At 39.7% G+C, this 27,019-nt stretch overlaps 3 protein-coding genes across 7 annotated transcripts; 2 read left to right on the top strand and 1 right to left on the bottom strand.

Moving 5' to 3' along the window:
- The first annotated feature begins 40 nt into the window (after positions 1 to 40).
- Positions 41 to 9,782, top strand: hcn5 (hyperpolarization activated cyclic nucleotide-gated potassium channel 5). Of its 2 annotated transcripts, XM_087829794.1 has the most exons (11): positions 41 to 68; positions 3,399 to 3,694; positions 4,520 to 4,706; positions 5,261 to 5,365; positions 5,544 to 5,681; positions 7,149 to 7,310; positions 7,495 to 7,588; positions 7,701 to 7,828; positions 8,278 to 8,424; positions 8,695 to 8,932; positions 9,398 to 9,782. In XM_087829794.1, exons 2-11 carry the CDS (start codon positions 3,510 to 3,512, stop codon positions 9,568 to 9,570), a joined length of 1,557 nt encoding a protein of 518 aa, XP_087685920.1. In that variant the 5' UTR covers positions 41 to 68; positions 3,399 to 3,509; the 3' UTR covers positions 9,571 to 9,782. The 2 variants fall into 2 exon arrangements, with proteins under 2 accessions (XP_087685920.1, XP_006793668.2); XM_006793605.3 differs by lacking the exon at positions 41 to 68 and having other exon boundaries at positions 3,328 to 3,694.
- Positions 9,783 to 11,250: 1,468 nt separating this feature from the next.
- LOC102795190 (uncharacterized) lies at positions 11,251 to 17,497 on the bottom strand. Of its 4 annotated transcripts, XM_006793607.3 has the most exons (7): positions 17,274 to 17,496; positions 16,632 to 16,685; positions 16,411 to 16,513; positions 16,225 to 16,306; positions 15,895 to 16,084; positions 14,461 to 14,664; positions 11,251 to 12,067 (listed from the first exon to the last, which is right to left on the bottom strand). In XM_006793607.3, the coding sequence occupies exons 4-7, from the start codon at positions 16,275 to 16,277 to the stop codon at positions 11,342 to 11,344; spliced, it is 1,173 nt and encodes a 390-aa protein (XP_006793670.2). In that variant the 5' UTR covers positions 16,278 to 16,306; positions 16,411 to 16,513; positions 16,632 to 16,685; positions 17,274 to 17,496; the 3' UTR covers positions 11,251 to 11,341. The 4 variants fall into 4 exon arrangements, with proteins under 4 accessions (XP_006793670.2, XP_087685740.1, XP_006793671.2 ...); XM_087829614.1 differs by lacking the exon at positions 17,274 to 17,496 and having other exon boundaries at positions 16,632 to 17,092; XM_006793608.3 differs by lacking the exon at positions 17,274 to 17,496 and having other exon boundaries at positions 11,251 to 12,022; positions 16,632 to 17,092.
- ska3 (spindle and kinetochore associated complex subunit 3) lies at positions 17,345 to 26,897 on the top strand. Its single transcript, XM_087829613.1, has 11 exons — positions 17,345 to 17,622; positions 17,711 to 17,772; positions 18,534 to 18,705; positions 18,829 to 19,258; positions 19,392 to 19,453; positions 20,920 to 21,119; positions 21,206 to 21,412; positions 21,846 to 22,034; positions 22,183 to 22,262; positions 22,605 to 22,732; positions 25,886 to 26,897. The coding sequence occupies exons 1-11, from the start codon at positions 17,499 to 17,501 to the stop codon at positions 26,041 to 26,043; spliced, it is 1,812 nt and encodes a 603-aa protein (XP_087685739.1). The 5' UTR covers positions 17,345 to 17,498; the 3' UTR covers positions 26,044 to 26,897.
- The last annotated feature ends 122 nt before the right edge of the window (positions 26,898 to 27,019 follow it).

Below are 27,019 nucleotides of genomic sequence, written 5' to 3'. Positions count from 1 at the left end.
TGACTATGTCATGTGCCGTGTTAGAGACTTTTGGGAAATGTAGTACTGTATTACCACCAGGCAGACAGGTATGTGAATGTATGGTAAACTTGTTAGATGCATGCTGAAATTATTCTCAGTGCTGAATATTCAAGCATTAACTTATGTGTTGCTTATTTATTGATTGGTTTACCTTTATTAGCTAATTTTATTTTTTTAACATTAACTTACACTTAAAATTGAAACCCTTAGCTAAAATAGCTTAAGACGATGCTAAGTTTAAGACTTCTTTTTTAGTTAGTTAGTTTGTTAGTTAGCTAGCCAGCTAGTTATCTCTCATATTCTAACACTGGGTCAGCCTATTTCAAATATTCTGTTTGAATATTGGATCACAAATAGTTATGTCCAACTAATGATCCCTTTTGATTGTTAAAAGTTTTTCATAGTTGAGGTTTAATTTGGCCAAAAAGACCAAAACAACTGTATTTCTTGTAATAGGTAGGGCATCTATATAGTCCTACACAATGTAGGACAATATAGTTGAATAAAAGACCCAAATATCACATTACAGATGTAACAACAAGAGAAATGTTGCTAAATAAATTATGAACTATATAACTATAACTGCCTATATTTCCACTGAAAAAATACACATACACATCAAATTATGAAAGCAATATTATGAAAATTACATTATATATTTACATTTACTTAGACAGTATAAAGAAAATGTGCAAAACCTGCTTGGTATAGAGTACAGAATACATCTGAAAAATGTTTCAAACTGTACCTAATCATTTCTACAGGTGCTAATGCTAAAATGTTCTTAAATTCCCACTATATTATGTTCTTCTGTTTTCTGTTTTGCAGACAGACAGAACATTAGAAAAAGGGCAGCTGACATTTATGATTCAGGATATCAGGTTCATCCATATGGTCGACATCACCAAGCATGAAGTTCTATTGCACCGTGGTATTAATGATATGTCAGTGCTGGATGATTGCAGATTATTGAGTCCAACCTCAAACATTTAACTTTCAAATGTTCACATTTGAGTAGCTGCAACCAGATTTTTAAAAAATATTTTTATCTTAAAAATTAGAAATAATTTGTTGCAGCATCACGCTTCCTATAAAACCTACACTTTAGTAATGAGCAGGAACGTGTACACTCAGAAAATTAATATCAGCACTGCACAGATTTTATTTTTCTACACAACTCTGTAAGATATTCTGTTATGTAAGACGCAGTTGCTGCTGGTGGGCGCAATATACACAATGTTGCCTCGGGAGTTTAGGAATATGAAAAATTTTCATTTTCGGACCTGCAGAAAGGTATGTGTGTGCTTCAACATGTCCACTGGGTTTATTGTGCGTCAGCACAACAAAGCAATGCGTAAGCAGCGGCACTGAGTCACTTACTCTAGTTTGAGGGCCAGCTGTGTGCTAGATAAATAAGCAAGTAAGCATATTGTTCTGTACTGTGATACATGCACTTCCATTTTCTGCAGTCTTTGCTATGCTTTCCACTGTATTACTGTATATATGACACATATATAAATGCATATGTTGTCTGCAATTTATGCTCAATTTGATCCAAATACTGTTTTGGTGTTCACAAATGGAAGACAGCCACAGTTTGAGTCCTGATCGCCCGATGCCTTGTTGTCCAGTTGGCAGAAAACTTTCAGCAGCTTCTGACAAATGTAGGCCTCCTATTTTACTATTGTTTGATTAGTATTTGAAACAGAGAACTTGTGACATACACTGAAAACAAAGAAGGGCAGTTGCAACTAAACTGCAGGTTGAGTTACTCACTGAGCTGTTTTTGTCATGGCTTTCTAACAACCATGCAGTCATCCAAAGCATGCATCGGGGACAATCTGAGGTTCAATATCTTGAAAAAGAATGAACCGGCCGAGTTTCTGATTAGCAAACAACCAAATGTAGCTCCTGAACTACAGATGTCCTGAATGTGTTGTGTATGTTTTAATGCCAGAACTGGAAGTTGAGGCTTACAGAGTGTGTAATGTGTTAAATCCATTGTTTGTATCCTATATTAATATTGTTTTACTTAACTTTACTAAATTAACCATAGCCAAATACACCATGAAAAAAATATAATACATTCTTAGTCATAGAAAATCACTGGAAAAGCAATTTATGTTGTTTTTGGAATGTCGTAAAAACTAAATTCCTTCCTCACCGTTATTAATTTATTAGTTTTTGGTTTCAGTAATCATTTCCTCTGAAGCAAACCTACACATAACCGTCACTCAACCAGATCTCTGCCAGACATTGCTTTATTATTTGAAGACATGTAGCCTGAATTTAGTGCTTAACATGTACATGTCAGTGAAAGTAAAAACTACATCAGTATGACATCCAGTAATCTCGTAAAAGTCTTTTTTTACATTTGAGGTCACAAAGGACTGAAGCCTATTTTAGGACACACACTGAGGGAAAGACACTGTGCACCTGGACAGGTTGGCACAGGTCTAACACACACACACGCACATCAATCACGTCAACAGCATTTCCCTTGCAAATCTGCAAAGTCTGGACTCTAACAGAGAGAATTTTTTCATACACGACCATTTTTATTGTTTCCTGTACCCTTCTCCACAAGGACAGTTGTACAAAGTTATTAAAAAAGATTTCATCTCATAAAATGTAGCTCACATTATTAGACACATCCCATGGCCTAAGCTGCCAGTAATTCACCGTACCCACTGACACGGTCTCTAAGTTAATCCCACTGTGCTGGCACAACCTCTAATATCAGTTTTATTTTTCGTTTGTTAAACTAACAAGTTTGCAATGAATCCCACCCACCCAACAGAGTTCAAAAAAGATCCAGGTAAATCATCTCCAAATTTTCCATTTTGTCATCCAGGGAAATAAATATTTCAGCCTTTGTTTTGTTTTCTGTTACTGATGTGATATGTGCAAACAAACAACATGGGCTGGCTCAAAGCTGCATGCATATGTACAGCATCAGGTATCACAGTACAGGGTTTAATTACATCCCCAGTTAGAGGTGGCCCAGGTTGAACTTGTCCCTGTACATGCTGCCAGATGTATATTTCACATGACAATAACTGCGATCCCTTCCCATCCCCTGTACAGGCACACACCCATCATTGTCTTTGGTATTAATGTGAGCTGGACCTTGCCCTCTTGACACGGCTTGATTTATGGGAGGATGAGACACAGATACTGAATAGTTGATGAGCTGGGTGAAAAAGAAAAGAAGTGTAAGGGGGGAGTGGGGCAGAAATAGAGAGAAGCAGACGGAGAGGGTGCGGAGGGAGGGAGGGATCGAGCAGAAAGACGGGTATCCACTCGCCTCGCTCCGCACAGCTTCAATAAGCCCTGAGGTTGGGAGCCTTGTTAGAATATTACCTTGTGACCAATAGGAGAGGTCAGAGCTGGTAGAGTCAGGCTCTACTCATCCTCAGAAGAGGCAGAAGCAGCAGTAGCAGAGGGGAGGATGGCATTCGGCTGATCACAGGGAACTAAAGTTGGCCATGGAGAAATTGAAAGGTCCCAACGTAGCATGCACTAAAGCCAACTGTGGATGGAGAGCCCTGCTTCTCCCGCAACTGAACAGACAGTCCCTGTACGTGTATGGCAGCGAGGTGGCCGTGGAGAAGGAGTGCATCCGACAGCTGGAGAGTGGAGTCTTTGTCATTCACCCTTTCAGCCTCATGAGGTATTTAATATATCTGATAGATTGAGGTCAGTCATGCATATCACGTCCACTGTTTCTTTGGTCTGTCTCTGCAAGTTTTTATAGTTAACTTAATTTCTCCCTTACATTTAATGAATAATTATACATGTTATAGTTCAGTTTTTGGAGTATTTACTGGAAATACAAAGGTGCAATGCATTAACTTGTTCCTTTGAATATTATTAGAATAAGTGCATTAATGAAAACAAATATAGATACTGCGTATAGATTTACTGAGTACCATAAGTTTACCATATTCCATAAATCCCACCGTTGTTGGATGAGACAGAAGAGGAATTCCTCTCGTGTCCTCTAGTTTAAACTTTTAAAGTGTTAAATGCTAAACAGTATTTATTCATCCAGTCATTAATTGGCAATGAGAATGATTTTCTTCTGATATTACAATAGAGAAAGCCTTAGAAATAAAGCCGACAATAAGATGCATTATTTTTAGGATAAAAGGAAACAAGTACATTTTGAAGTGACGCAAGAAACCTAAAAGAACGATCCAAGGTTTATAAGAAATAACCGAGTTAGAAGAAAAATACGGACCTATCAAATGACTTCTTTAAGGAAGAGCTGGTTTTGTATTATATATGCAGGATTGCTGATATTAATCCGTCTGTAAGATGATCAGATGGAGGGAAATTAGAGAGGGAATGAAACAATTGAGATCAGAGAGCAGAGTTATTTGAGCCTGGCAATCGCACCCTGGCTGAGGAGATGTACTTTCCACTACACTGTGACATGGAAAATAAGAGTTACTGGAAAGTCACACATATGTTTTTGTGGTCATTCCTCCCCTAGGAGTTACTACATCTTGATCATGATGGTCATCACATTTCTGAACCTGATTGGGATTCCCATGGAGATAGCCTTTCTGGACGGAAACAGCGGGCTGGCATGGGAAGGCTTTAACGTGTTTTCAGACACTTTGTTCCTAATAGATGTGGCACTGAATTTCCGGACGGGGATCATAACCGAGGACGCAGAGGTGAGAGTGGCTATATTCTATTTTCAGACACAATCTGGGAGTCTATAATCCGGGTGCAGACGAGCACATACATTCCATCTCTGCACCATCTGTAATCTACTCGATACACGAAAGGCTAGATTAACGGCACCCCCCTTAGCTCCTGGACACGGGCGAAAACGGCTACTGCTGTTTGATTTTATAACGGGGATTATGATGTTGTGGATGAATGAGAAGTATAACATTTCATATTAAGTATTATGCGCTATATATCCTGTTTGTTTTCGCTGGCTGGTGTTTCGTGACTTCTGTCTTCCTAATGGCCCATCTGTGATGTTTTTCCTGTGTTTATTCTCGACCGCACATCTGGTTTTGCCAGATTTACTCTTGGTCTGCTTGAAATATTGATGCGTGTGCCTCTGTAACATTTTCAGAACCCTGCCAAGCTCGTCTGACATCACACTCGCTTACTTTTGGATGAACTCGCCAAATATTGTTTTAGTTCGAGTGTTAAATTATACATGCGATTGTAGCACATCTATCTGCTCACTCTGCTGCTCTGTTCTGTTTTACAGGAAGCAATTTTGGATATCAAGCGAATCCGAGTCAGCTACCTGAGGACATGGTTCATTCCAGACGTCATAGCAGCTTTCCCAATTGGCTACATACTGCTGTTTGCGGTAATAATAAAGAGGAAGAGGCAGGAAAAGCCAACACTGTACTTCTTCTGTACTGTATATGTTAGCACTTAGAAAAGCAAGAAAGCCTTGCTGACACTTATTAATTAAGCAAAGTTGTAAATGAGCAAATGAGATGGATTAAGATTCTAATTGCAGCATTTTTAATGTACAATGTCAGGGACTACATTACCACAACGATGACAACCCCTCCAAGACCAACAGGATGATGAGGATACTGATGTTTGTGCGGATCCTCAGTTTAATCAGGCTGGCTCGAGTCTCCAGGCTGGTCCGGTTCTTCAACGAAGTGGAGAAAGTAAGTTTAAATGGCAGATAGTCGTCAAAGCTCACCTCTGAAATTTGATCAGCCTTTCTCCTCCCTGCTGCCAATACTTTACGGCACCGGGCTCTAGTGACAAATCTGACACTTAGCCATGTCACGCTCGTGCACTGATGGGCAAAATGCTTATTTGTGAAGTGAATTTGCCTATTGGTGTTTAGTAAACAGTAAATACAGAAACACTGGGCTCAATCAACATGGGTTTATGGAACAAATGGTCAATATAATGACAGTTTCATATAGAACAACACTGTTGTCTCTCTGGCAAGGGGTTTTTATTGCATTATCTATGTTTGTTTATAAACTGGTAGTTGCAATAATAAATGGTTTGTAGTGTGCGTTTTGTTGGGGGTTCCCATAAATCCTGGAAACTTTATGCTGTTTTTCTTTTGATGAAAGCTGCCTGTCTCATCTCTAACAGATCGTGCAGCCAAAAGTCTGGGCTCTGTTCAGGAATCAGATCGTGTTAGAATGGCAGGCTGAGGGTTAATGTAGTTTTTTATCAACACATCGCTCGCGTTTTGGAGGTGTTCTTGTTGCAGTAAGCTTTTTGTCTATTCTCTTGTCCGTTGTGGCAGTTTGTGGCATAAATATCTGTGGGTAGTGTGCTTTTAACTGACTGGTAAATTAGGTTTGGATCAAGAAATCTGTCCTTAGAGCATATTTTGAGTTTATTAAAAAACATTATCTTTTTTTCTGAAGTCACATTAAGCTAGAAATACAAGCAGTTGAATGATCAAACATGTACATTTGCACAAGAAAATGATTAAACCACGTGTTCCTCGTAGTTTACACATCAACGTCCCACTCCAACTTTGAGCTTGTCTTCTTACAGCAGTTGTGTTCTCCCAGCCTTCCTTTGCAATTACCATTATTTTACTTGCAAATAAAGTCCATTGCATATATTTTACTCTCCACTTGTGTAGGGTTGGAGCCAGCTGTGATAGGGTGAGAGGCAAGGTACACCTTAGTTTGGTCATCAGACCCATCACAGGGCTAACAAACGAGGTGGTTAAGATAATCTGACTAAACTGCCGGCTCACTTACAGCCTAGCTCCTCATGTTTCTCGTACCATCTGACCTCGCTGTATTGAAGTGATCGTGCAATGTTGTATATTTCAACAATGAACAAAACTATTAAAGTAAGACCTGGGTTCTAATAAACCAGAATGATAAAAAGGTCAAATTGATCCTTCAAGCTTGCCCAATAAATAACTAAATCATGGCTGTTCCACACCCCAAAACAACAACATTCATATTCACTCACTGTAACAGTGAGTGAATATGAATCCTTAATACAGTAGAAAGAGCTGGCTGACCCTAAAACAAGTGTACACCCTGTTTGCTGCTGCAAAGATGTCCACTCGGTCAAACACTCTATCAGTACAGTGTAATGCTGTGTATTACCCGCTGACCAAGTGTCGTGTACCCTTTTCCTGACAGGTGTCAAATGCAAACCTGGAGGTGGTTCGCCTGTTCATCCGCATCATGTCTCTCTTCACAATGATTTTCCTGCTGTGCCACTGGAACGGATGCATCCAGTATTTTGTGCCTATGCTGGAGGAGTTTCCCAACGACTGCTGGGTCCGCAAAGAAAACCTGATGGTGAAGCTCATTTTACACATCAGTGCTTACTGAGATGTTTTGTAGCTCTCACTTTGTCTTCAATGTAGACAATTAAGGACTGTAAAAATGCAATAATGAGAAAAAGAGAAAAAAAATTAACAATGTTAACCCCTGTCTTACGATGATAAATAATAGACAATAATGACTGAACCTTTCCTTTCAGAATGCCACGGTCATCGTTAAGTACTCATGGGGTGTTTTCCGAGCTCTCTCCCAGATGATTGCTCTCTCTTATGGCTCTATGGACGCTCCAACAAGTTAGGAGTTTAAGTTTTCTTTCTCTGCCACTTTAAAAAGCAAATATGATCTATATTCTCCGTCAGATGTGAACACTCAACTGCACTGGCATGTCTTTGTTTTGTTCTCTAGATTATGTTGAAATGTGGATCGTCATGGTCAGCATGGTGTCCGGATGTCTGATGTACACCGTCCTCGTGGCCAATGCGACAGCCATGATCGCCAACCTCGACCCAGCAGCCAAGGAGTACAAGAGCAAGGTCTTCATGGGTGACACTTATACTCCTTAAACAGCAAGTACAGTGTAGAATTAAACAGGTTAAACCGACTAAAAACGGGGGGAAGCACTGCACAGTATCTACTTTCTGCTTGGCTAAGATGCCCTAAGCAACTAAAGCCATGATTTAGTTCCTGGCTCACCAAACCTTTGTCATTCCTCTACTTTCTGTCAATTCTACCTGAATTCTATCAGAAATAATAGAAATTAGCAGTAGTGAAGATATATCGATGAGTTCCTTTCAATATATGTAATTTTTAAATGAATTTTTTTCCCGATTAATTTAGACTTTTTGTAGTTAGATTGAACTTTTATTGACCAGTAATCACTTATCGTTATTCTGAATTCAATTGTTCAAGTAATATATTTAAAACTTATGATATAATCTATACATGGTAATCTAATGTAATATATTCTATCCATCTTCAACAGATGAGCCGTTTGGAGCACTACATGACCTTCATGAAGCTCCCTCCAGAGTTGCAGCTTCGCATCAACAACTACTACCAGGCTCGCTATGGAGGGAAGTGGTTTGACGAGAAGGACGTCATGGACACCGTGTCCTCAGCACTCAAAGAGGTATAGATGGGGTTATTGCTAATCTCCAAACTGGCTGAGATTGATTTGTTTTGGTTGATCTCATATTGATATCTATACGAGATGTCATCCTCATTATTACAGATTCACAGTTATGCTTTTGGTCACATTCACTCAGTGTACATAAATATCTGTTTTTCATTCATTCTTTAATCTTGCCTGAACTGAGTGTGATTTGTTGTTTCTTAGCTCACGTCTATCTTCATTTGTCATACCAAGCTTTGTGTTTGTTCATTTGTGTGTATTTTTCAGCAAATTGTGACAGTGATGTGCAGCCGGCTGCTGAGAAACGTGCCGATATTTCAGAACAGAGATCAAAGCTTTATCAACACCGTCCTGCTCAAACTGCAGTACGAGGTTTTCCAGGAAGGAGACGTCATCGTCCGACAGAATGTCCCGGGCGACCGCATGTTCTTCATCGATCACGGCCAGGTCCTTGTGGAGACCGATTCCTATGAAAGGGAACTGTGTGATGGAGACTTCTTTGGAGGTGAGTTAGATTTACTCAAATATAGTTGTTGCCGGTGTCTAATAATAATTCGTGAGCTCTAAGACAGGCCTTGCAAAACAATTAAAAAAATAAATGGTGATGGTTAGGGGTTCAATTTTAGGCACGTGTCATGTGTTTAATTTGAAAAGTTTCCAAATTATTTCCTCTGCAGAATATTTATTATTTGTTTTTTTGTTGCCATTTGTGTTTTAGAAGAACAGTGTTGAACCAAAGTGATTAAATCTTCTCGTTTTTTGCCAATTTGGCTGACTTCTTTAATTCTCCATCATTACATGTGCACACTTCCAAATCTTTTTGGCAGCAGATCTCTGCGACGTTTAAAGCTTAGCAGGCCTCCCTCGGACAACTCAGCTTTAATTTAGGATTAATTGTCAGATCTCATCCCCGTCATGAGATTTTATTTGCTCATTAACCACAGTCTTACGGACCCTTCTGTGTGTACAGAGACATGTGTGCTGAACAAGGGCAAACATCTGGCCACAGTGAAAGCACTGACCGACTGCCAGTGTTTCTCTCTGTCCTGGGACGACTTTCAGGATGCGCTGGAGGGCTTCCCAGATGTCAAGAAGGACTTGGAAAAAATGGCTCTGCTCAACTCTGATGGTGGACTCGTGTAAGAACAAAAACAGCACTTGGAATTACAGTATTACCTAAAAGGACGACGCGTTTCTTGGGCATTTTAGGTAGTTGCGTCATGGACCATGAGACTCACCCACATGGACGCCAGTTGGACTCTTATTCAAGGACATTATGGAAAGTTTTAAAGTCTTTCAATCTAGGAATTATTATGTCTGCTGATTCAACAGTTATCAGTAATAAACAACAGTAAACATGGTGAAGGATTTGATCTCAGCCACCTTCTTTTCCGTATCTCAGTAATGAAGCTTATCCTGGTTTAGTGTTTACATGGAACACAGAGAAATCTGGTCATTCACGTCCTTATGGTCATAGGAAATACTTCTCATTAATTCATCTTTGCTGTAGGCTGTATGCACATGTGCCTGCTAGCCTTTCACCCTTCCTCTCTTTTTCATTTTGAAAGACAACACTTATGCTATAAAATAGACACTTTTGTTGCTAGGCAAATCGTTTCTATTATGTCAGCTGTATAAGTAAGCAGCAACAAGAAACTGGGCACTCCGGCTATTATAGGATTTCTCTAGACTGGGGTAAGTTCTTAGACAGGTTATGGAAATAAACAGGATTTTACATTCATACTAAAATACTCAGTCAGGGCATATTATTTGTGGCAAAAGAATAAAAATTTGGTCAAATGTAAGCAATAAGGAGAGCAGTAGTTTTACACTAATTTGGCTGTTAGAGGAACTTATTTATGCAAAAGGCATACAGTAAAATTATTGCCAATTTTTTCAAATAGTTATCACAGTTAGGGACTGTTGTGGAGGGCTACACCAATAATAACAAATAATTAGTGTCGCCATCTGGAACAGTCCGTTTCTCATGTGGTCTCTTGGAAAAATGAAATGCCCACCACTGGTTTAGACCAGATGTTTTATCTTTGATCTACCTGTGAGTGCTCCTGTTCATGATGGATGTTTTACCACAAAACAGTCGTAGGCTAATCGTGAATATGCACTTTTGACTGTCTGACTTCTTGGGTTCTTAACCTCTTTGAACTTTTTATTCCCAGATCTCAGCAATTACATTTACTGCCATGTTAACAGCTCTGCACCGTGCACAGTAAAGACACTAACATTTGGTTGTTGAAATGTTCAGTTTCTCAGGTGTTTGGCTTTAAACTATTAGACAAAGAGAAAGTTTGGTCTTGTGCTCCTCAGGTGACCATATTAATAAAAATCTTCATGCAGTCCAGCTCAGATTTTCTTTAAATATTTTAAAATGATGAGCTAAAAAATTATGATCACCTCTCTAATATGCTGTGCTCCGCCCTGTGGTTATCTGGCACTTTGTGGCAGATCCTCAAAGTCCTGTGAGTTGCGAGGCGGCGCCAACGTGAATCCAAAAACATTCCCTCAAACCAAGTTGTTACGAAAGTGTTCTGATCCAGTTGTCTGGCCATCATGATAAAAATCTGGTCCTAGTCACAGACTCTCAGGTCTACACATGCAACTTTTCTCCCACATTCAACAAAATGACTGTGAGATCACTTATTGTCTAATATAGCTCAGAGAATCATTTCATCTGTGATCGGTTGTAATGTTTTAGCTCATCTGTGTAGATAAGACCCAAGTTTTAATAAACTGGACTTTAGCCATAAAGCGAGGCAAATACTCGTGCATGTTGTTTTTCTCTAAAATAATATTTATTTAGAGGCAATAGTACACAAGATATCCACCAACAAATCTAAAGCTGATAGTGTAGCAGAATCATGAAACATGTGCATGAGACCAGCAGTCGATCTCTCTTTCATCCAAACACACACACGGTGCCTGAGGCCAGCCGGTGTTTGTACTCATAGAGGTAGTAGGAGGCTTGAGGGAAGTTGCATTTCATCTCCATCCTGCCCGGCACAACATGGACGGCCACACCAGATCCCAACCCCTCCTGCAGCTTCTTCAGCATGCGGGAAGCCAGGTAGCGCCTAGCCCTGCCTGGGTCTTCTTCTATGGAAGCGTACACCTCAGGTGGTGGGTTGGGGATCTTCCATTCCAAATCCACGATGAGCTGGTGGATGCGGCTTTTATCCAGTGTAGTGGGTGTGTCCCGGTAGCACGCCACCACATGGGGGATAGGAGCTTCAGATGCCACGGAGAGCAAATTGCCAGGCTGTCGTTCTGTCGCTTCACCTTCATTTTCTCCTCCTTCCTCCTCCTCCTCCTCGGGTCCCACAGCGGGGTGGAGCATCACCGCCCAGCGCAGCCAATCGTAATTCTTCTCCAGGGTCTTCAGGATGCTCCCTGCCGCCTCGTCTGGGGGCAATCGGTTGTGGACGGCCTCCTGCAGCTGCTGCCGTATATCCTCTTCCGCCTGCTCCAGGAAGTAGCCTAAGCAGCGACCTCCCGTGTTCTTCATTTTCCTGTACAGGGCACCCATACGGTCAGACCAGCTCTTGATAAGCAGAGCCTGGTCTCTTCCTGTTAGGGAAGCCTGAGTGAAGAGGCAGAGCAGACCAGTGCCCAGGACAAAATTTATCTGTCAGTAGAAAGAGGAGAAAAAGAACGTGAACATGTGAAAGTGTCCATGACCCATAAATCCTTTTAGTCTGAGAAAGTGGAACCACAGGAACAAAACAGCTCTTTAAGAAACATGCTTTTTGCCTTTAAATGGTGTAAATACACCTTTTCCCTCACCCTAACCCTGTATGTTGAAAAAAATGACAATGCACATGACAAACTGACTGTTCTCCTGGGACCCAGTCACCTTTCTGAGTAACAGCTGTAATTCATATTATAATCACTGCTCACAAGGCTTTAACAAACCTGACCTTTATGAGTAAGGCCTGCACCAAAAAAGCACTATGTGGATATCCAGTGTTAGTCAGGCTCCTTCAGTGACAACACAGAGGGTTCTTATAATAATAAAATAATAATAATCAAAGCATTATTATTTCAGGTTTGGGTAATTATCTTATGTAGATGTAAGATTTTGTCTGGTTTAAGACAAAATGACATCACCTTGGTTCTTGTTTCAGCACCAGAAGCATAATCACAGCAGATTACGTTATCTCCTAAAATATGTTTATCTATGATAAGTTCTTCAAGGTTAAAGAAACTTGGCTGTAGTTTCTTTGATTAGCAAGGTCGGCTCTTCAGGCTTGACCGCATGGTTTGCAGCCATGACTTTGATTACTATAGTTGATTCAAAATGTCCTTCTCTCAAAGTAAACCCTGCAGCTATATACACTGTGTGCAAAATAAGCACCGTTTTCTCATTTTGTGGGGATAGGTTAATTGAACAATCTAAATTGCCCATAGGTGTGAATGCGGGAGTGAATGTGAGTGCGACTGGTTGTCTGTCTCTGTGTGTTGGCCCTGCAACAGACTGGTGACCTGTCCAGGGTGTACCCCGCCTCTCGCCCTATGACAGCCACACCATGAGGGCAAATTTTGCAACTATCATTTCACATCAGTTAGCTCGCAGTGCTTTTATATAAGTGCACTTGTGCAAATCAGTCCTTGAAAAGAGAAACGTGCAAACAAATTTACTCATTCGGCACCGTTTACAAGCAGAAGCTGCTTCAGCATTAAGGCTAATCCACACTTAAGCCCTTTAATAAGTGGACTCTGGACTGATTTGACTTTCTTGGATGGAAACTCTTCTCTTCACTGTGGTGATGACTGAAGAAAACAACTGTTCTAAATGGACAAGCAGCGCAAAATATGCACACTTCCTTTAACACCGTCTTACATTTTGTTTATAACAAGGAGGTCAGTGCTGACCCCACGCAGCCAATTATGGTTTAAGATAATCATCTAACTGCTTTTATATAACAAACAAGCCTGTGACTTCTGGGAGATTAATTTCCTGTAAAATTGGACAGTCATTATATAGCAGACTGGCTCTGTGTGTCTTGCCAAGGGGAATGACAGATGGACTAAAGGACCCACAGTGACCATCAGGTCACTTTTAAATGTAAGAAATAGAAAAAAGTCTGTTTGATTCTGTGCATAAAGGAGGAAAATGCTTTTATGGTAATAAAACCAGTAACCTTTCAGTTTCTTTACAAGCAACTAATGATTTTTTTAATTTTAGCTTTAAAGCCTGAGCTCTTCATCCATCGAAGCAAGCGACAGAACACATTTGTTCCCAGCACAGGCAAAGGTGGAATTTGCCGACTCAGCTAACGAGAAAGACAAGAGAAGGTCACAGCGAAGATTAAATATTCAGTTTATTTTCATAGCAAGAAGACAGATGCAGCATGCTTCATTCCCCACGGGACCTCAGTGCCTTTCTGTCACATTTATCTTTTTTGCTATGAAAACAAATAGTTAATCCGGTACAGCTGTGCTTCTCACTGCATTTTCCTCTCCTGCATTTTTTCCATAACTTGTTCTCTGTGGGATTGGATATATTTGTGCTGTTATTTATGTGACTGCATCTAACATAGAGTCTTCATTTTTGGATCTTATATAATGAAGTTCCAGGGTTGTTTTTTAATTATATATTTTTTCCTTTCTCTTGGTTTGTACTTGATTGATACCAAACTGCTTTAGACCTTGAAACTGAGGGCGTGTTGAAAAAGTGACCAGTTCTTTTTTTTTTCCAGACTGTCCTTCAATGGGCTGTTTGAAGTATTTTGGGGGTGAGGTTCGAAGCAAGTTTATGTTTGATCAGGGGTCCAAATAATGCATTTTGCCAGTGAAGGTTCTCACAAAGATAAATGTGCCAAAAAAAAAAGTGTGTGTGCATTTGTGCATAAGATTGCTGTATCACCTCAGGCTTGCGTGCCTGTGCATAATGAAAGTCAAATAAGAAAAAAATGAAACTTTAATGACCCTGACTCCCTGCAGCCAAATGAGTTAATCACAAATACCCCTCCACACCAAGCACCACCCTTCCACAATCAGCATTGCACATCCACTAACCTTGACGCAGAACTCGCTCAGCTCCCAGCGTTTGGGCTTGCGGCTCAGTATGACCTCCTCCAGCAGCGGGGGCTGGTCTGTCAGCGCCGACACTCCCATTAGACGATTGTAGAGTGCTGTTAGCTGCCTCTCCAGCCGGTAATCCTGCACATACTGCAGGAACACCTCAGTCTCCTTCTTTGTGAAGTCTGACTGGGCCCTCACCTAAAACAAGAGGAGATGGAGTGCATCTAAAATCCAGTGGTTCAGGGCAATAATAAACTCTATACTTCAGTTTACTACAGGTCAAATTAAAAACATGACATTTTCCTTTTATATGAAGGAATGTTAGTAAATAATCTGGACAAGGACACATAAAGCTTTTCCGGTTCTCACACTCGACATCTTTTCTATCAATTTAGGTGTTTGCACTCGCATTTGGCAGCTTTTAGCTGATGAAGAGTCTCATTATCGCTCATCCGTTCACTCCAAAAATAACCAGCCACCCAGAAAATGACAGTGGGTAAACGTTTCCATGAATTCATTTGCTGCCTGTGTTTTTGTTACCACCCCACCTTGCCACCCTATCCACCACCAGCACCAAATTCAAATACCTGTAAACTTATGACATAACCGAATGCCACACTTAGCCGCGGAAATAATTAAAGAGAAAAATAGAAGGCGTAAGCCTGTTAATACGAGTCAGTGGAAATGAGCAGATGCTTTAATCATACATCTGGTCCCATATTTTTACATAATACACTCACAGTGATGAATTCAAATGCAGTCCCAGTGTAAGCTTAGGGGAAAAAAGTCTTTGTGCTTTACTTTTAAATATTTTTACTCTTCAGGCTTTATATATGTCAATTTATTGCCATAATACTGTTTTACATCCACCAGTGCTTCCAAGTCCTTCAGACAATTTGATTAAAAAGACACTTCCCAGGATTAATTTCACCTTAGAGAACTGACGGTGAAGCTAGCAATTGAAAATTTGGCCCAGGTTTTGATAAATAAAACTGCTTCCAGTCAGAATAGGGTCCAGAGGTTGGAAACTTCACATATATTAGACTATAGGCGTATGTAAGAAAAGTGTTTTGAGTAGAAAAGGAGAGCACAGGCAGGATTTCTTTTTAGCATTTTTTAAATTTTCCTTGATTTTAATTGTGGATTATTCAGTCTGTGTATGGTTTTATGTGAATGTATTTATTTATTTGTCTGTCATGGGATCAGTGAATAAAGATAAAATGTTCACGTCCCAGAACTTGAGGCATGATGTTCCAGTTGCTCATTTTATCTGCATACCCATTAAATAATTATATAATAAAATTATCACCATTGCTAATGAAATACTTGCTTTTATAGTCTCTTTTCTAGACTTTGCATCATTTATTCAGCTATATTACACAACCTTGCACATAAAATTGTGTTTATGAGGTCGTAGAGTTTTCTCACCGCAGTGCCCAGCTGGTAGTACACCACAGCCAGGTTGTTCTCCAGCTGATGGACCTCCTGGTCCTTCAGCAGGCCGTAGCTCGTTGCTCCCAGCTCCTGGTCGATGTGGTCCAAGTTCTTCTTGGCCAGCTCAGTCTCCTCTTGTGTAGCACTGCCCCCAAGATAGGAACAGATGCCCTGGACCAAGACCCTGTGCACAGCAAGTAAGTAAAGACACTCCTGGTTTAGCCCCCCCCCCCCCCCCCCCAAAAAGGACAAAAAAACGTTTGTATATAACAATAAGTTTGCATAGCTACAATGTGAATTATCATGTCAAAGAGGAAGACCCACCTCACAGTCTGCATGTAGCCCACTGGCTCCAAAGCCTTTCCAAACATCGCCATGGCTCCTGAGCTGTCCTCTGGAAGGTTATCTAAGGAGAAAATGAACAGTTGAGATTTAAAAATGATGGACGTTGGTGTAAATCACTGTGACATTTACCAGATCAAAAATCCTCTGGTTCTTTTTACACCTCACCTCACTTGTTTGGTGTGCAGGTTTGTGCTGACCTTCACAGTGCGCTATTTATATACAATCAGTGTATCTGATAAGCGCCTTCCACCTACAATACCTTTTTGAACTTGAAAGGAAGAAAAAAGTGATGCGTACAGATTAATGTAAAGCTAGATTAACATTTGTGAAATGCTGAGTGTTCGCCTGTGCACATGTATTGCAGGTGTTATATTTTCACATAATACCTGTATAAATAGTACATGTCATTTTCCAATCGTTTAGTCCAGTGCAGATCCAGGCTGTGGAAACAAACACAAGATCCTCTATTCATCAGAGGTTTCCTGGGTTCAGTTTCTCTGGGTCTATACAGCTCCATCTCCTGGCTGCATGGTCTCAGTATTTAACCTTTTATCCGGGTTATTTCTGGGGCATGTGGAGCCAAACAATATTGACATCTCTTTAAAATGGAGGCAACTGAATGTGTTAATATAGACCTGGAGCATTATCTCACATAAAAGGAGGGGTCATCTTCTATTTATCCTGAAATATAGCATTGCAGACTATTCAAAATAACATATAATGTACAAAAAAAGTGCAGCTAATCTTTATACTTGCTACACGTGATATCCTTCTCTGTTCCATTCTGATTATCTGCACAGCATTTTGAATTGAATTCTCCAGAAACATCTTCTGATGTAGGTTGCATAAAAGGGAGTATTAAGAAAAAAAAAACGTTGAAATGGAGTCAAGTCGATTGAGAATGATTAAACAATATAATAAATATTTCAGTGTCACAATGCAGAGCACGATATGAAGAAGTAACCATATATTTATGCCACTAAAATGCGCTGTCAAATAGAAAAATATCAAACGTTCGTCAGTTTTACCTTGTCTGTTAACACCGGGGGCGCGAATAAAACCCTTTGCACGTTAAACACCAAAACCAAAGAAGAAGAAGAAGTCTCTTCCGCTTAATACCGGAAGAGGCGCCAAAATTGAAATTTATTTCTTTCTGCCGACGTAGAAACGATAAACAAACGGCCTTTGAAGGTCTGACGTCGGTTTCAGAGTAACTGAGTGCGTTTTTGCTACTGTCAGACTTTTGCCTGAAAATGGACTCGACTACACAATTCTTCAGCAAGCTGAAAAAGCTGGCAGTGACTCTGGAATCTGAGACTGCCAAGCTGCAGCTCGCATTTGAAAACCGCAATAGCGGCGACGACGACGACGACAGCGGTGAGAAACACGCTGACACACAGGCTGCTTAAATCGCTTACAGTGAAGTCATCGCACATATCTCAATAGGAATTCTTTTCTATTTCAGAAAAGACAGCCAGAGCGATGCGAGCCTATCATGAACTGAACTGTGACGTAGGAAACCTGAAGGTAAAAGTTAGCACGCCTTTTTTTTTATTTCATCTAAAGGTAGCGACATATACACACGTTAGCGTGACAATGCAATATTTTATCAGCAGCTGCAACAAAGATCGTTAAATGCGTTATGTAAAATTAACCAAATGCATTCAAAAGTCCTGCACTCAAAATCTTACTTTAGGCAAACTTTGTATTTAACATATTAAAGGTATAACTGTGGTGATGCACGATTATCTATTATACTTTTACATCCTTTACAGTAGCTCCCAACTCAGAGACAGACCCTTTCAAAAGGCCAAGATAAATGTGGTTATTCTCTAATTATTGCCTGTCTTTTAAATATAGTTTGGCCAGCATCGTTATAAAAGCAAGTCTTGTCATTTGAAATGCCTGAGTGCACTTGTTCAGGCAGTTATTCAGAAGGCATAAAAATGAAATTCCATTTCTTTACTGGGTAACTGCGTAAAAACGTTATTGATTTTACCTACAAAATGACTACCCGTTATTTATTACTGCAGGTAAAACCATTTTGCTATTGTTGAGCTCTCCACTGAAGTGAGAATAATATAAAGTCTTTACCTGCCAAAGGTTATCCACGTCTTTGACTTCTGTTAACTGAACGCTTATTTCAAGCATCATAAGGAATATCTGTGTGTCATTTATAAACCGATTATTCATAGCAATATTTTTATTGAAGACTAATATTGTAAATTGGTCGGGCGGTTCATTTTTGAATGGTGGGTGCTCATCACTTCTAGTCTCTTCTCGGGTAGGGACAGATGCAGGATGCCTTGGCTCAGCAGAAAGCAAAGAATAATGAGGCGAGCAGCTTCATTAAGGCGTGTAGAGTAATGGAGCAGAAAGTCTTCAAGGACATCGAGAGGCTGAAGAGACACTGCGAGAACTATGGTTACCAAGCTCCCTGTGACACCCAGAGATCAACCAGTAAGTATTAACAATGGCAAAATGACTACATAACACTGGTAATCATGTGTAATGATTTCTTTTTACTTAAAAGAAAAGCAACATGCATTTATGGTGTTCTTATTGTGACTTTTTCTTATATAGAGCCTAAAGATCAGGCGGAGGAGGCTAAAGATGAAGAAGCAGATGACGACTCAGTAGAAGAGGAAAATCAGGAGGAGGATGGAGGGAATCCTTCCTCAGTGGCACCAAAACCAGAGCTGCCCAACACTGATGTGCTGCGAACTCCGCAGCTCTCTGATTTTGGTTTGTCTGAACTGCACCTAAAGAGAGTTCTGGCTGGGACTGAGTGGTGTTCAGAAGTTCCCCCAATGCCTGAGATGAACCTTCCTCAACCCTCACTCAAAGCATCTGTACCATCGCCCATGCCCATTACCCCCAAATGTAACCTGCGAATGGATGACTACGGACTCCAAACACCCCAGATGCATGACTTTGGCATCACAGAGCACACAATGTGTCTGAACAATGACTTCACCATGAATCTGTTCAAGAAGGCTGAGAACCACCCAAGGTAGAGTGGTATGAACTATAATGACCCCTGCCGGCCACACGCAGGGTTTGTAGGGTTACTACTGCAGGTCCTTTAAGACTTTACTGTGTAAAACTGCTTTATCCTGCTTTATGAGTCTCTTCTTGTTCAACAGACCATTACAGGACACAACTGAACCACCAGTGAACGCTTTAATAGACAGTTTGCAGACAAAAGGTATGAAACTGTCAACCTCATAGCTCTTCTTCACCCCACAATAGGTGACTGTCATCTACACTCATGGAAAAAAGAAAGTTTTCACAAAACTCTACGCTGTCCTGTTTAAAAACTAAGTACGCCCAATGATTCAGTTTATTGTAGACACATCTAGACCCATAACTTGAAGTAATAACTTGAAGTAAATATACAGACAATAACTTGAAGTAATTGTCTGTATAACTTTATCAGTCTGTCAGTTTGTCCTGGAGAAATTTTGGCCCACTCTTCTTTACAACATCAGGTCTGTGGCCATTTATGCACCGCTCTCTTAAGGTCTGCACTTTGATTGTACCATTGTTACATATTGATTCTTATCTTTGTCAGCCATTCTGTTGTTGATTTGCTGATATTCTTGGGATCGTTGTCCTGTTGCATGACCCAATATCAGCCAAGCTTTGGCTGTCGGACAGATGGTCTCACATTTGGTGCTAGAATCCTTTGGCATACAGAGAAATTCATGGTCGATGAATGACTTCAAGGTGTCCAGGACCTGTGTCTGCAAAACGATCCCAAATAATCACCCTGCCTGAATGCTATTTGATTAGCTGCTATTTAAGATCTTAGTTTCTGTGGAACGGTGTACTCACCTTTTCACAGGACTGAACAGAGTTCAGTGAAAACGTTTTTTTCACACAAATGTATAAAGTATACATCTTTAGTAAAGAAATCTGATGTCGTTACTACTCAGGAAACAAGATGTTTCTCTTCTTCAGTTGTCTTTTTCTTGCATGACTTTATCCAGCACTTAGTTTATGATCAGATGTTTCCCTTTGCATTTAGTTTCATCTTACATTTTCTAAACACAATGTTTTTTCGAGTGTTATAAACTATGTAAAATATCTTACTATTTATTTATTAGTAAGTTGTAAGTAATCTTATGTCATGACATATTCTGATGCCTGTTAATTAAAAAGTGCATGTTTGAATATGGTTATGTTTTCATTGTCTTATGTTAAATAATGATACAAAATCCCCAGTGTTTAGCCAGTGGAGACTACAAGTTTCCACATTACACTTGTGCAGTTTTTGTGCAGATTTTTTCACTACTTGGATCTGAAAAAAAAAGTGTACTGAACATTTTGTTCTGCGAAATCTGACGTCCAAAAGAGAAATAAAAAAACACTGACCAAGACGAGCTTTTCATAGAAAATGATCAGTTTTAAGTACTCGGGAACTACATTTGTTTTTATTAAATAGCTCAAGGCTTTGTCAGTGCACCATTTTTCTATCTGAAATTTTGCTTGTTTTTCAAAGATGCCACCTGAAGGTATTAAAAATTCTATACTATGTATTTACAATATCTAGTATTTTGAAAAATAAAAGTAGCACATGTAGAGAAACGGCACCAGGCTGTTAAGAGAAAGCACTGCAGTGAAATGGTTCTAAATAATCTTCCTGTGTGACATTGTTTTGATTACCTTCAGCTGAAAAACTGGAATCACCAGAGCCGCCTGTGTTTTGCACCCCGGGGTTCAAGATCAAAAAGACAAACGGTCACTCCTCTCCAACTGCACAAGACACTGGTGTCCCAGAATTCCCCTGTCACCCTGGCAACCTACCTGCCACACCCGAAGTCCCAGCATTTCAAACGCCGTACGTGAACCGACTAGTCAGTACCAAAAAGGTAAGAAATAAAATGTAACTGTGTGTGTTTTTGTTTCTGACATTTTGATTTCACATCACCTTTTTAATTTTATTTAATTTTTTTAGAGCACACAGCAGCCTGAGCCATCCGTTATGCAAACGGATAATGACACCCAGACCTTGGATCTTCTATCCCCACCTTGCAACAGGGCAGCTGGTTTCAAACGCACCTGGGAATATGATGTGCCTGATATATCCACCACGGGTTTAGAGGACAAGCAGATGCCAGTGATGCCCAACCTAGAGTCTGCTTTGGGAAATTCTTTACAAAGTGTAAGACGAACAGGAAAACATTTACTTTTAACCAGAGATGCTCACAGCTTTATGGCAAACAATATGACTAGTCAGCTGTAATATGACTAGATTTTATCAAAGGTTGGTTAAATAAAATGAACTGTAATTTCCAGAAGGGAAACGTCCTTCTTATAGTAACTGACTAATATAGCTTCTAAAAAATGTTTTCAGTCCATCATAATATATCAAAATATTTTTTAATTTTGAGTCTGACCACAAGAAAATTTTAAGAAAAAAAGTGTAACAAAAAAATGAAAAGCATCTTACTAGCAAACAAATTCTGTTGTTTTACATGAAGTCAAAAATAAGCTAAAATTGCTCATTTGATTTTTCATTCCTGTGCACAGATGAGATTTATCAAAATGTAAATTGAAACATGTTTAAAGGTCAAAGTTTTTCCTGTCATTTACAGAGCAATGGGAAAATCCTGAAGTTCAGTGAGAATGAAAAGGTGGCTAAGAAGCCCAATGTCAACAGCCTGGAGTTGGATGGACTCACCCAGGAGTTCAGCTTGGGGACACCTCGTATAAGAGCACACTACCAAGAGCCAACCACCCCGGAGATGCCAGACCTGAGCTCTGTCACACAGGACATCTGTAAAGTTAGTCTGGTTTAGTCCCATAAAAGCACTTTTGAAATCCATAGGTTTGCTGTTTGCAGATAAATTCATGTTCCTTGTTGACGTGAATGTTACATAACATCTATAATTTGTAAAATTTCCTCTCGTGCTCTTTCCTCCTATTTTGTAGCTTGTGTCCCAGGCTCAGTTGAAGAAGACAACAATGACAAATGAACACCCACCTGTCAAGCCTGACAAAAAGAAACACAGGTAGCCCGTTATAAAATAAGAAATATAGATATAGGTGGCAATATTAAATTCATGAACTCGAAATTAGTAGCTTTTATTGTGTGTCCATTCCAAAGTTGCAGATCAGGCTGGTGCTCGGTAGCAGAGAAGAATATTAATATAAAATATTAGATATGAAATATCCTTTGTATATATTTTTAATAAATGTTGAACTTTTGTGTTGCTTATTTCTGTCTCTCCTGATGAAATGTGTTAATTTCTTTATTTCACTCAGTTTTATCCATTCTTACATGATGCGTGCCTGCAGTCTTTCTTTCAAAACTTTGATTGTGACGTGTCACCTTCCATCCATTCCTCTCCCAGATCTGCAAGTCTGTCTGAAGTGTCAGAGAACGAGTTCCAGAGTTTACCGAGCTACCTGAGGCAGATGAGCCTGAACAGCCTCAACCAAACGGTTCACAACATCAACAATTTCATGGCAGAGTATCAAGGTCAGTGTTATATTTGTGCACAGGGTCATGGATGAATGCAGCTATTATTTAAACAGCTCCGGTTATGGAGGATGGCTGCGCCGTCCATGACCCTGGTTCTATCGGAGGTTTCTTCCAGTTAAAAGGCAGTTTTTCCTTCCCACTGTTGCCAAGTGCTTCCTTATAGGGGGTCCTCTGATTGTTGGGGTTTCTTCCAATTAGGGCTGCCACAAACGATTATTTTGATAGTCGACTAGTCACCGATTATTTTTGCGATTAGTCGACTAATCAGATCATGCATCCATTGGACGTAAAACATATAGATTATTGCACCAGCAGCATCTGCTCTTATATAACTATCATTAGCTTACAGCTTTAAGTGTTTAAGGTATGTGCTAACTAAAAATAAAGACAAGATGATATTTTATTAAATTTTAATGAAATTTGCAGATTGTTTTGGTGAAGTTTAATAAACTCCTTGCTATCTAAAATATAACAGGACACCGGAGTTTATTCTCCAGCATCTCACACTTCTGATAATCAGTTGTCTGCTTGACGTTTATTCAGCTGTGTAAAAACTATAACTTTAATCTCAGCCAAACCGATTTACTCAGGAACAAATAAAATACTAAAAAAAAGCCAAACAATAACATTTTTAAGTTATCTAAGTGACTTATATATATTTTACCTGAGTATCGAAAGACAGCTGTGGGTTTGAAAACGATGTGCCGGGAGTCCGGTGTTCTCACGGGCTCTAGTGAGCCTTGCCCCCGGCTAACTATTAAGCTAGTGGGTAACAGACATCTCCAAAAACGTCGGAGCGCTTTTGAAAATATGTGGTGTCTTGATAAACTGAGCAGATATTTGAGGTTTACACAGTTACATTCTCTCCTGAAAATATGTTAAACATTTATTTTGTGGCCCAGAAAGAATATTAAGAGTAATATTAAAACTAACTAGCTGCCGCCATTTATGTAAACTGAGCTGGGCTGCGCTATGAATTCTGGGACAGAGCTACTTCTTCTTCTTCGGGGTTTAACGGCAGCTGGCATCCTTGTACATGCAGTGCTGCTATCTTCTGTTTCAGTCCGTTATTACACTCTTAAATCCTACTACTTATTCCTGCATCTCTTGTGATCTTACAAAGCTTCAAACGGCGTGTCGACTATTAAATCAGTCGTTGACGATTTTGATAGTCGACGTAATCGTGACTAGTCGACTAATCGTGGCAGCCCTAGTTCCAATATAAAATACCTAGAGGCAGCTATTGTGATTTGGTGCTATATTAATAAAACTGAATTGAATAGCTTTGTAACTAAAAGTGGAGGGTCAGTTTGTAACTGTAGCGGAGAAGAATGCAATCGTACATTAATGTACTACAGGACACACCACAGTCAAGGTGTGTGAGAAACTGAGACTCTGACACAGCAGTTTAAACTTCTCACTGAGGCAGTGGTGTTGATGTTGCGGTCAGTAGTTTAGAAAACACCTGTGATCACACACAGTGGTTTTCAGATTGGCTGCAAACTTGGAAAACAAATTATCTTGCTGGTTTGACTTTTGTTCAGTTGGATTTGATTACTGCAGTTACACTGGACTTCCACAGATTTCTTCATTAAATCAGAGGAGCGCTTCCTGTTTTAAAAATAGCGTCCAGTAGTTTTCACGGTTATGCTGAAATCCTTCCCTGAATAAAGCTGTCATCCTCTGTTAGTTTGGACTGTTAATTAGCAGCAGATGGTGCTATTTGCATAAGTAAACAACCAAATGGGAATGAACAGGTCTGTGCTGGCGATGTTTCCCTTGGTTACTCAATGGGAGATCATCTATAATCCACCCCGTTGTACTTACAAACATGAGAGGTTAAAAAATGGTTTAATCGTTTAAAAAACTGAGCTTCTAAAGTAACAAGAAATCTGGATTCACAGAAGCTGCTTTCAGCTGCTCCCTTGTCACAAGCGGGTGCCACAGCGGGTAGCGCTGCCTGTTTGATTTGGCAGTTTTACACCGGATGCCCTTCCGGACACAACCCCAATGAGAAATTAGGATTCATAAACCTGTCAAATTGTTCCTGATAGCAGCAAGAACTAGCTGTACTGTGTTAAACGTTTAGACGCTTCAGACTGATTACACAATACCATCAGGAAAGCACCTGATCAGACTGAAATCTGAAGATTTGTCCCATCTTTAAAATCAAAGGGTGGGGACATCACATATAATATCTATATACAACCAAGCCTGTCATCATATTTCATATTATCCTGTCATATACATACTTTTACAATAGTAGATGCTCATTTTAAACATGACCAGAGTTTCAAATGATGTTGGTGGTCCTTGTAAGCCCAAACGCTCAGGTTTCAAACTGCTGGAAATGCTGTCTTTTCACTTGTGTTCTTCTCATAAGAAAATATCTTTTATATGCTCTTGTAAGGTGCACAGCTCTGTTTGTGAGGAGCATCCCATGAGAAGAAAGTTGGCTTAAAAGGAAGTGGCCTTGGAAAGGATGGTGGTGAAGGAGGGAAGCTAAAACTGCTCCTTTCACTGGATGAACTGTGGGGGCTGCACAAAGAGCCACATTCAGATAAACAGTTATTTAAAGCTGTGAATCATGCAAAGTTAACTTAATGTAATCCAAAAATAAACATGTCAAGCTGGAAATGACCATATTAGGTCCCAGCTGAATAGATCTACATCGTTTTCTCAAAGTACACACGGTCATATAATGGCTGTATCCACTGTTGTGCCTACAGATAATTGTTTATACTCAGTGCTCAAGATAACAGTATGATATTTGGAAAGTAAACAAGACATGTTTGTTATTTCTCTGATTGCAGATCTCTTGGTTAAACTGTCTCAGGACATTTTCTACCAGCACCAGGCTGTTCATCTTTATTGTTAGCAGAACAGTCAGTTTGTTTCTTTGCCTGGTTTCATCAGTTTAACATTGATCTGGCTTCAGTGAGGTTTCAGCTACAAAATTACCGTCATAAGTTACATAATTGGAATTATATACTAAATAGATTTCCTCCAGTTTAAGCCCCCAAAACGTTTCAAAAAGCTAGATTTTTACAGACATGGTGTGTTTGTTATTTTAGCGGTATCCCAGCAAATCATCATGTGAACAAGCTCTCATTTCTCTAATCTGACCCTTTTCTGTGGCGCCCTCTGCAGGAGAAACAACAGAGTTTCAAATGGAGAAGCTGAAGAAGATCATCAGTGTCGGAACCAAGGCCCCTGTATACATCCTTTGTCTCACAGAGCTCAAGAGACTGAAGCATGTGAGAGGAGACCGGAACACCTCTGTGTACAGACTGATCACACACATCTAAAGGTTGTCCATCCGTTGGTGCAAATCTATGTGATGTTAAGTGCTTAAGCTGCAGGCAAAGATTATCTATCAAGTCAAACAGCAAAGAAAAACATACATTATGAGAAGAGTCCCAACAAATGAACTCAATGAGAGAAAGCAGCTATCCTTTATATTGTATATGGTTTGTGTTTTGATTGTAAATAGTACATAGACCTGTGAGTCAATAATTTGCATTTCCATGGTTGTATGCAATAAAATGGATACTGGCTGTTTAGACAAGTAGTACAGATTTGTATAATACATAAAGATATATATTTAGACAATGTTGGATTAAAAAGGCTAAACTTTTATCAATAGCAAGCTCAGTCTTCTGCAGCGGGAGTATAACACATGACTTGTTAATAATTCAGCCACGTGAATATGTATTGTCAAACTATAGATGGTTTATCCATTTACCACAGCTCACTTTTAATTGTCCTTACCCATTTGTATGAAGTTAAATAAAATAGCAAATGAGACTGTTAATCAGAAAATTCTGAACTTTTATTGCTCATTGCTGTGATGTGTTGCATGTGACTACTACTATCTTGATCTTTAACAAATTGGTAATTGGCTTTTCAAATATAACTAGTGAGTTTTATCTTTGTGCAGTCTGAACACACTTGTATTGAAATAAGCTGCTGTATCACAGTTGTGTGCTGTGGATGAAAGCCGAGTGCTGTACTCCAGTTTCAGAGCTGATTAACAGAGGGATCTAATAAGCTACAGGTATATTGCATCTGTTTTATACTGTCTGTGGTTGTTTCCAGTTGCTGTGGTTTATTTTTTCCTTCGTCGTGTTCATTTTCGAAAATTAAAAAAAGAGCAAATTAACCATTTGGAACAACATTTGTGTGATTTCGGGACATTAGCGTTTATGCTTCTCGGCGTGAGTGAAGATCGCATTTCAATGACGTCGTCCGGAGATGGTCCAATCAGAGTGACGAAAGCTAACG

The sequence above is a fragment of the Neolamprologus brichardi genome, chromosome 16 (assembly GCF_056152115.1).
Source record: "Neolamprologus brichardi isolate AB-2024 chromosome 16, ASM5615211v1, whole genome shotgun sequence".
Lineage (NCBI taxonomy): Eukaryota > Metazoa > Chordata > Actinopteri > Cichliformes > Cichlidae > Neolamprologus > Neolamprologus brichardi.
This window is presented reverse-complemented; position numbering and strand designations above follow the sequence as displayed.

Excerpts from the sequence above, each read along its gene's own strand:
- hcn5 (XM_087829794.1), top strand. The coding sequence starts at position 3,510 with ATGGAGAAATTGAAAGGTCCCAACGTAGCATGCACTAAAGCCAACTGT. Across the intron at positions 5,682-7,148 it reads TCTTCAACGAAGTGGAGAAA|GTGTCAAATGCAAACCTGGA; the intron begins GTAAGTTTAAAT and ends TTTTCCTGACAG. Across the intron at positions 7,589-7,700 it reads CTCTATGGACGCTCCAACAA|ATTATGTTGAAATGTGGATC; the intron begins GTTAGGAGTTTA and ends TTTGTTCTCTAG.
- LOC102795190 (XM_035909003.2), bottom strand. The coding sequence starts at position 16,277 with ATGGCGATGTTTGGAAAGGCTTTGGAGCCAGTGGGCTACATGCAGACT. Across the intron at positions 16,085-16,224 it reads GGCTACATGCAGACTGTGAG|GGTCTTGGTCCAGGGCATCT; the intron begins GTGGGTCTTCCT and ends TGCTGTGCACAG. Across the intron at positions 14,665-15,894 it reads ACTACCAGCTGGGCACTGCG|GTGAGGGCCCAGTCAGACTT; the intron begins GTGAGAAAACTC and ends CTCTTGTTTTAG.
- ska3 (XM_087829613.1), top strand. The coding sequence starts at position 17,499 with ATGGACTCGACTACACAATTCTTCAGCAAGCTGAAAAAGCTGGCAGTG. Across the intron at positions 18,706-18,828 it reads TGACACCCAGAGATCAACCA|AGCCTAAAGATCAGGCGGAG; the intron begins GTAAGTATTAAC and ends TTTCTTATATAG. Across the intron at positions 22,035-22,182 it reads TCACACAGGACATCTGTAAA|CTTGTGTCCCAGGCTCAGTT; the intron begins GTTAGTCTGGTT and ends CCTATTTTGTAG.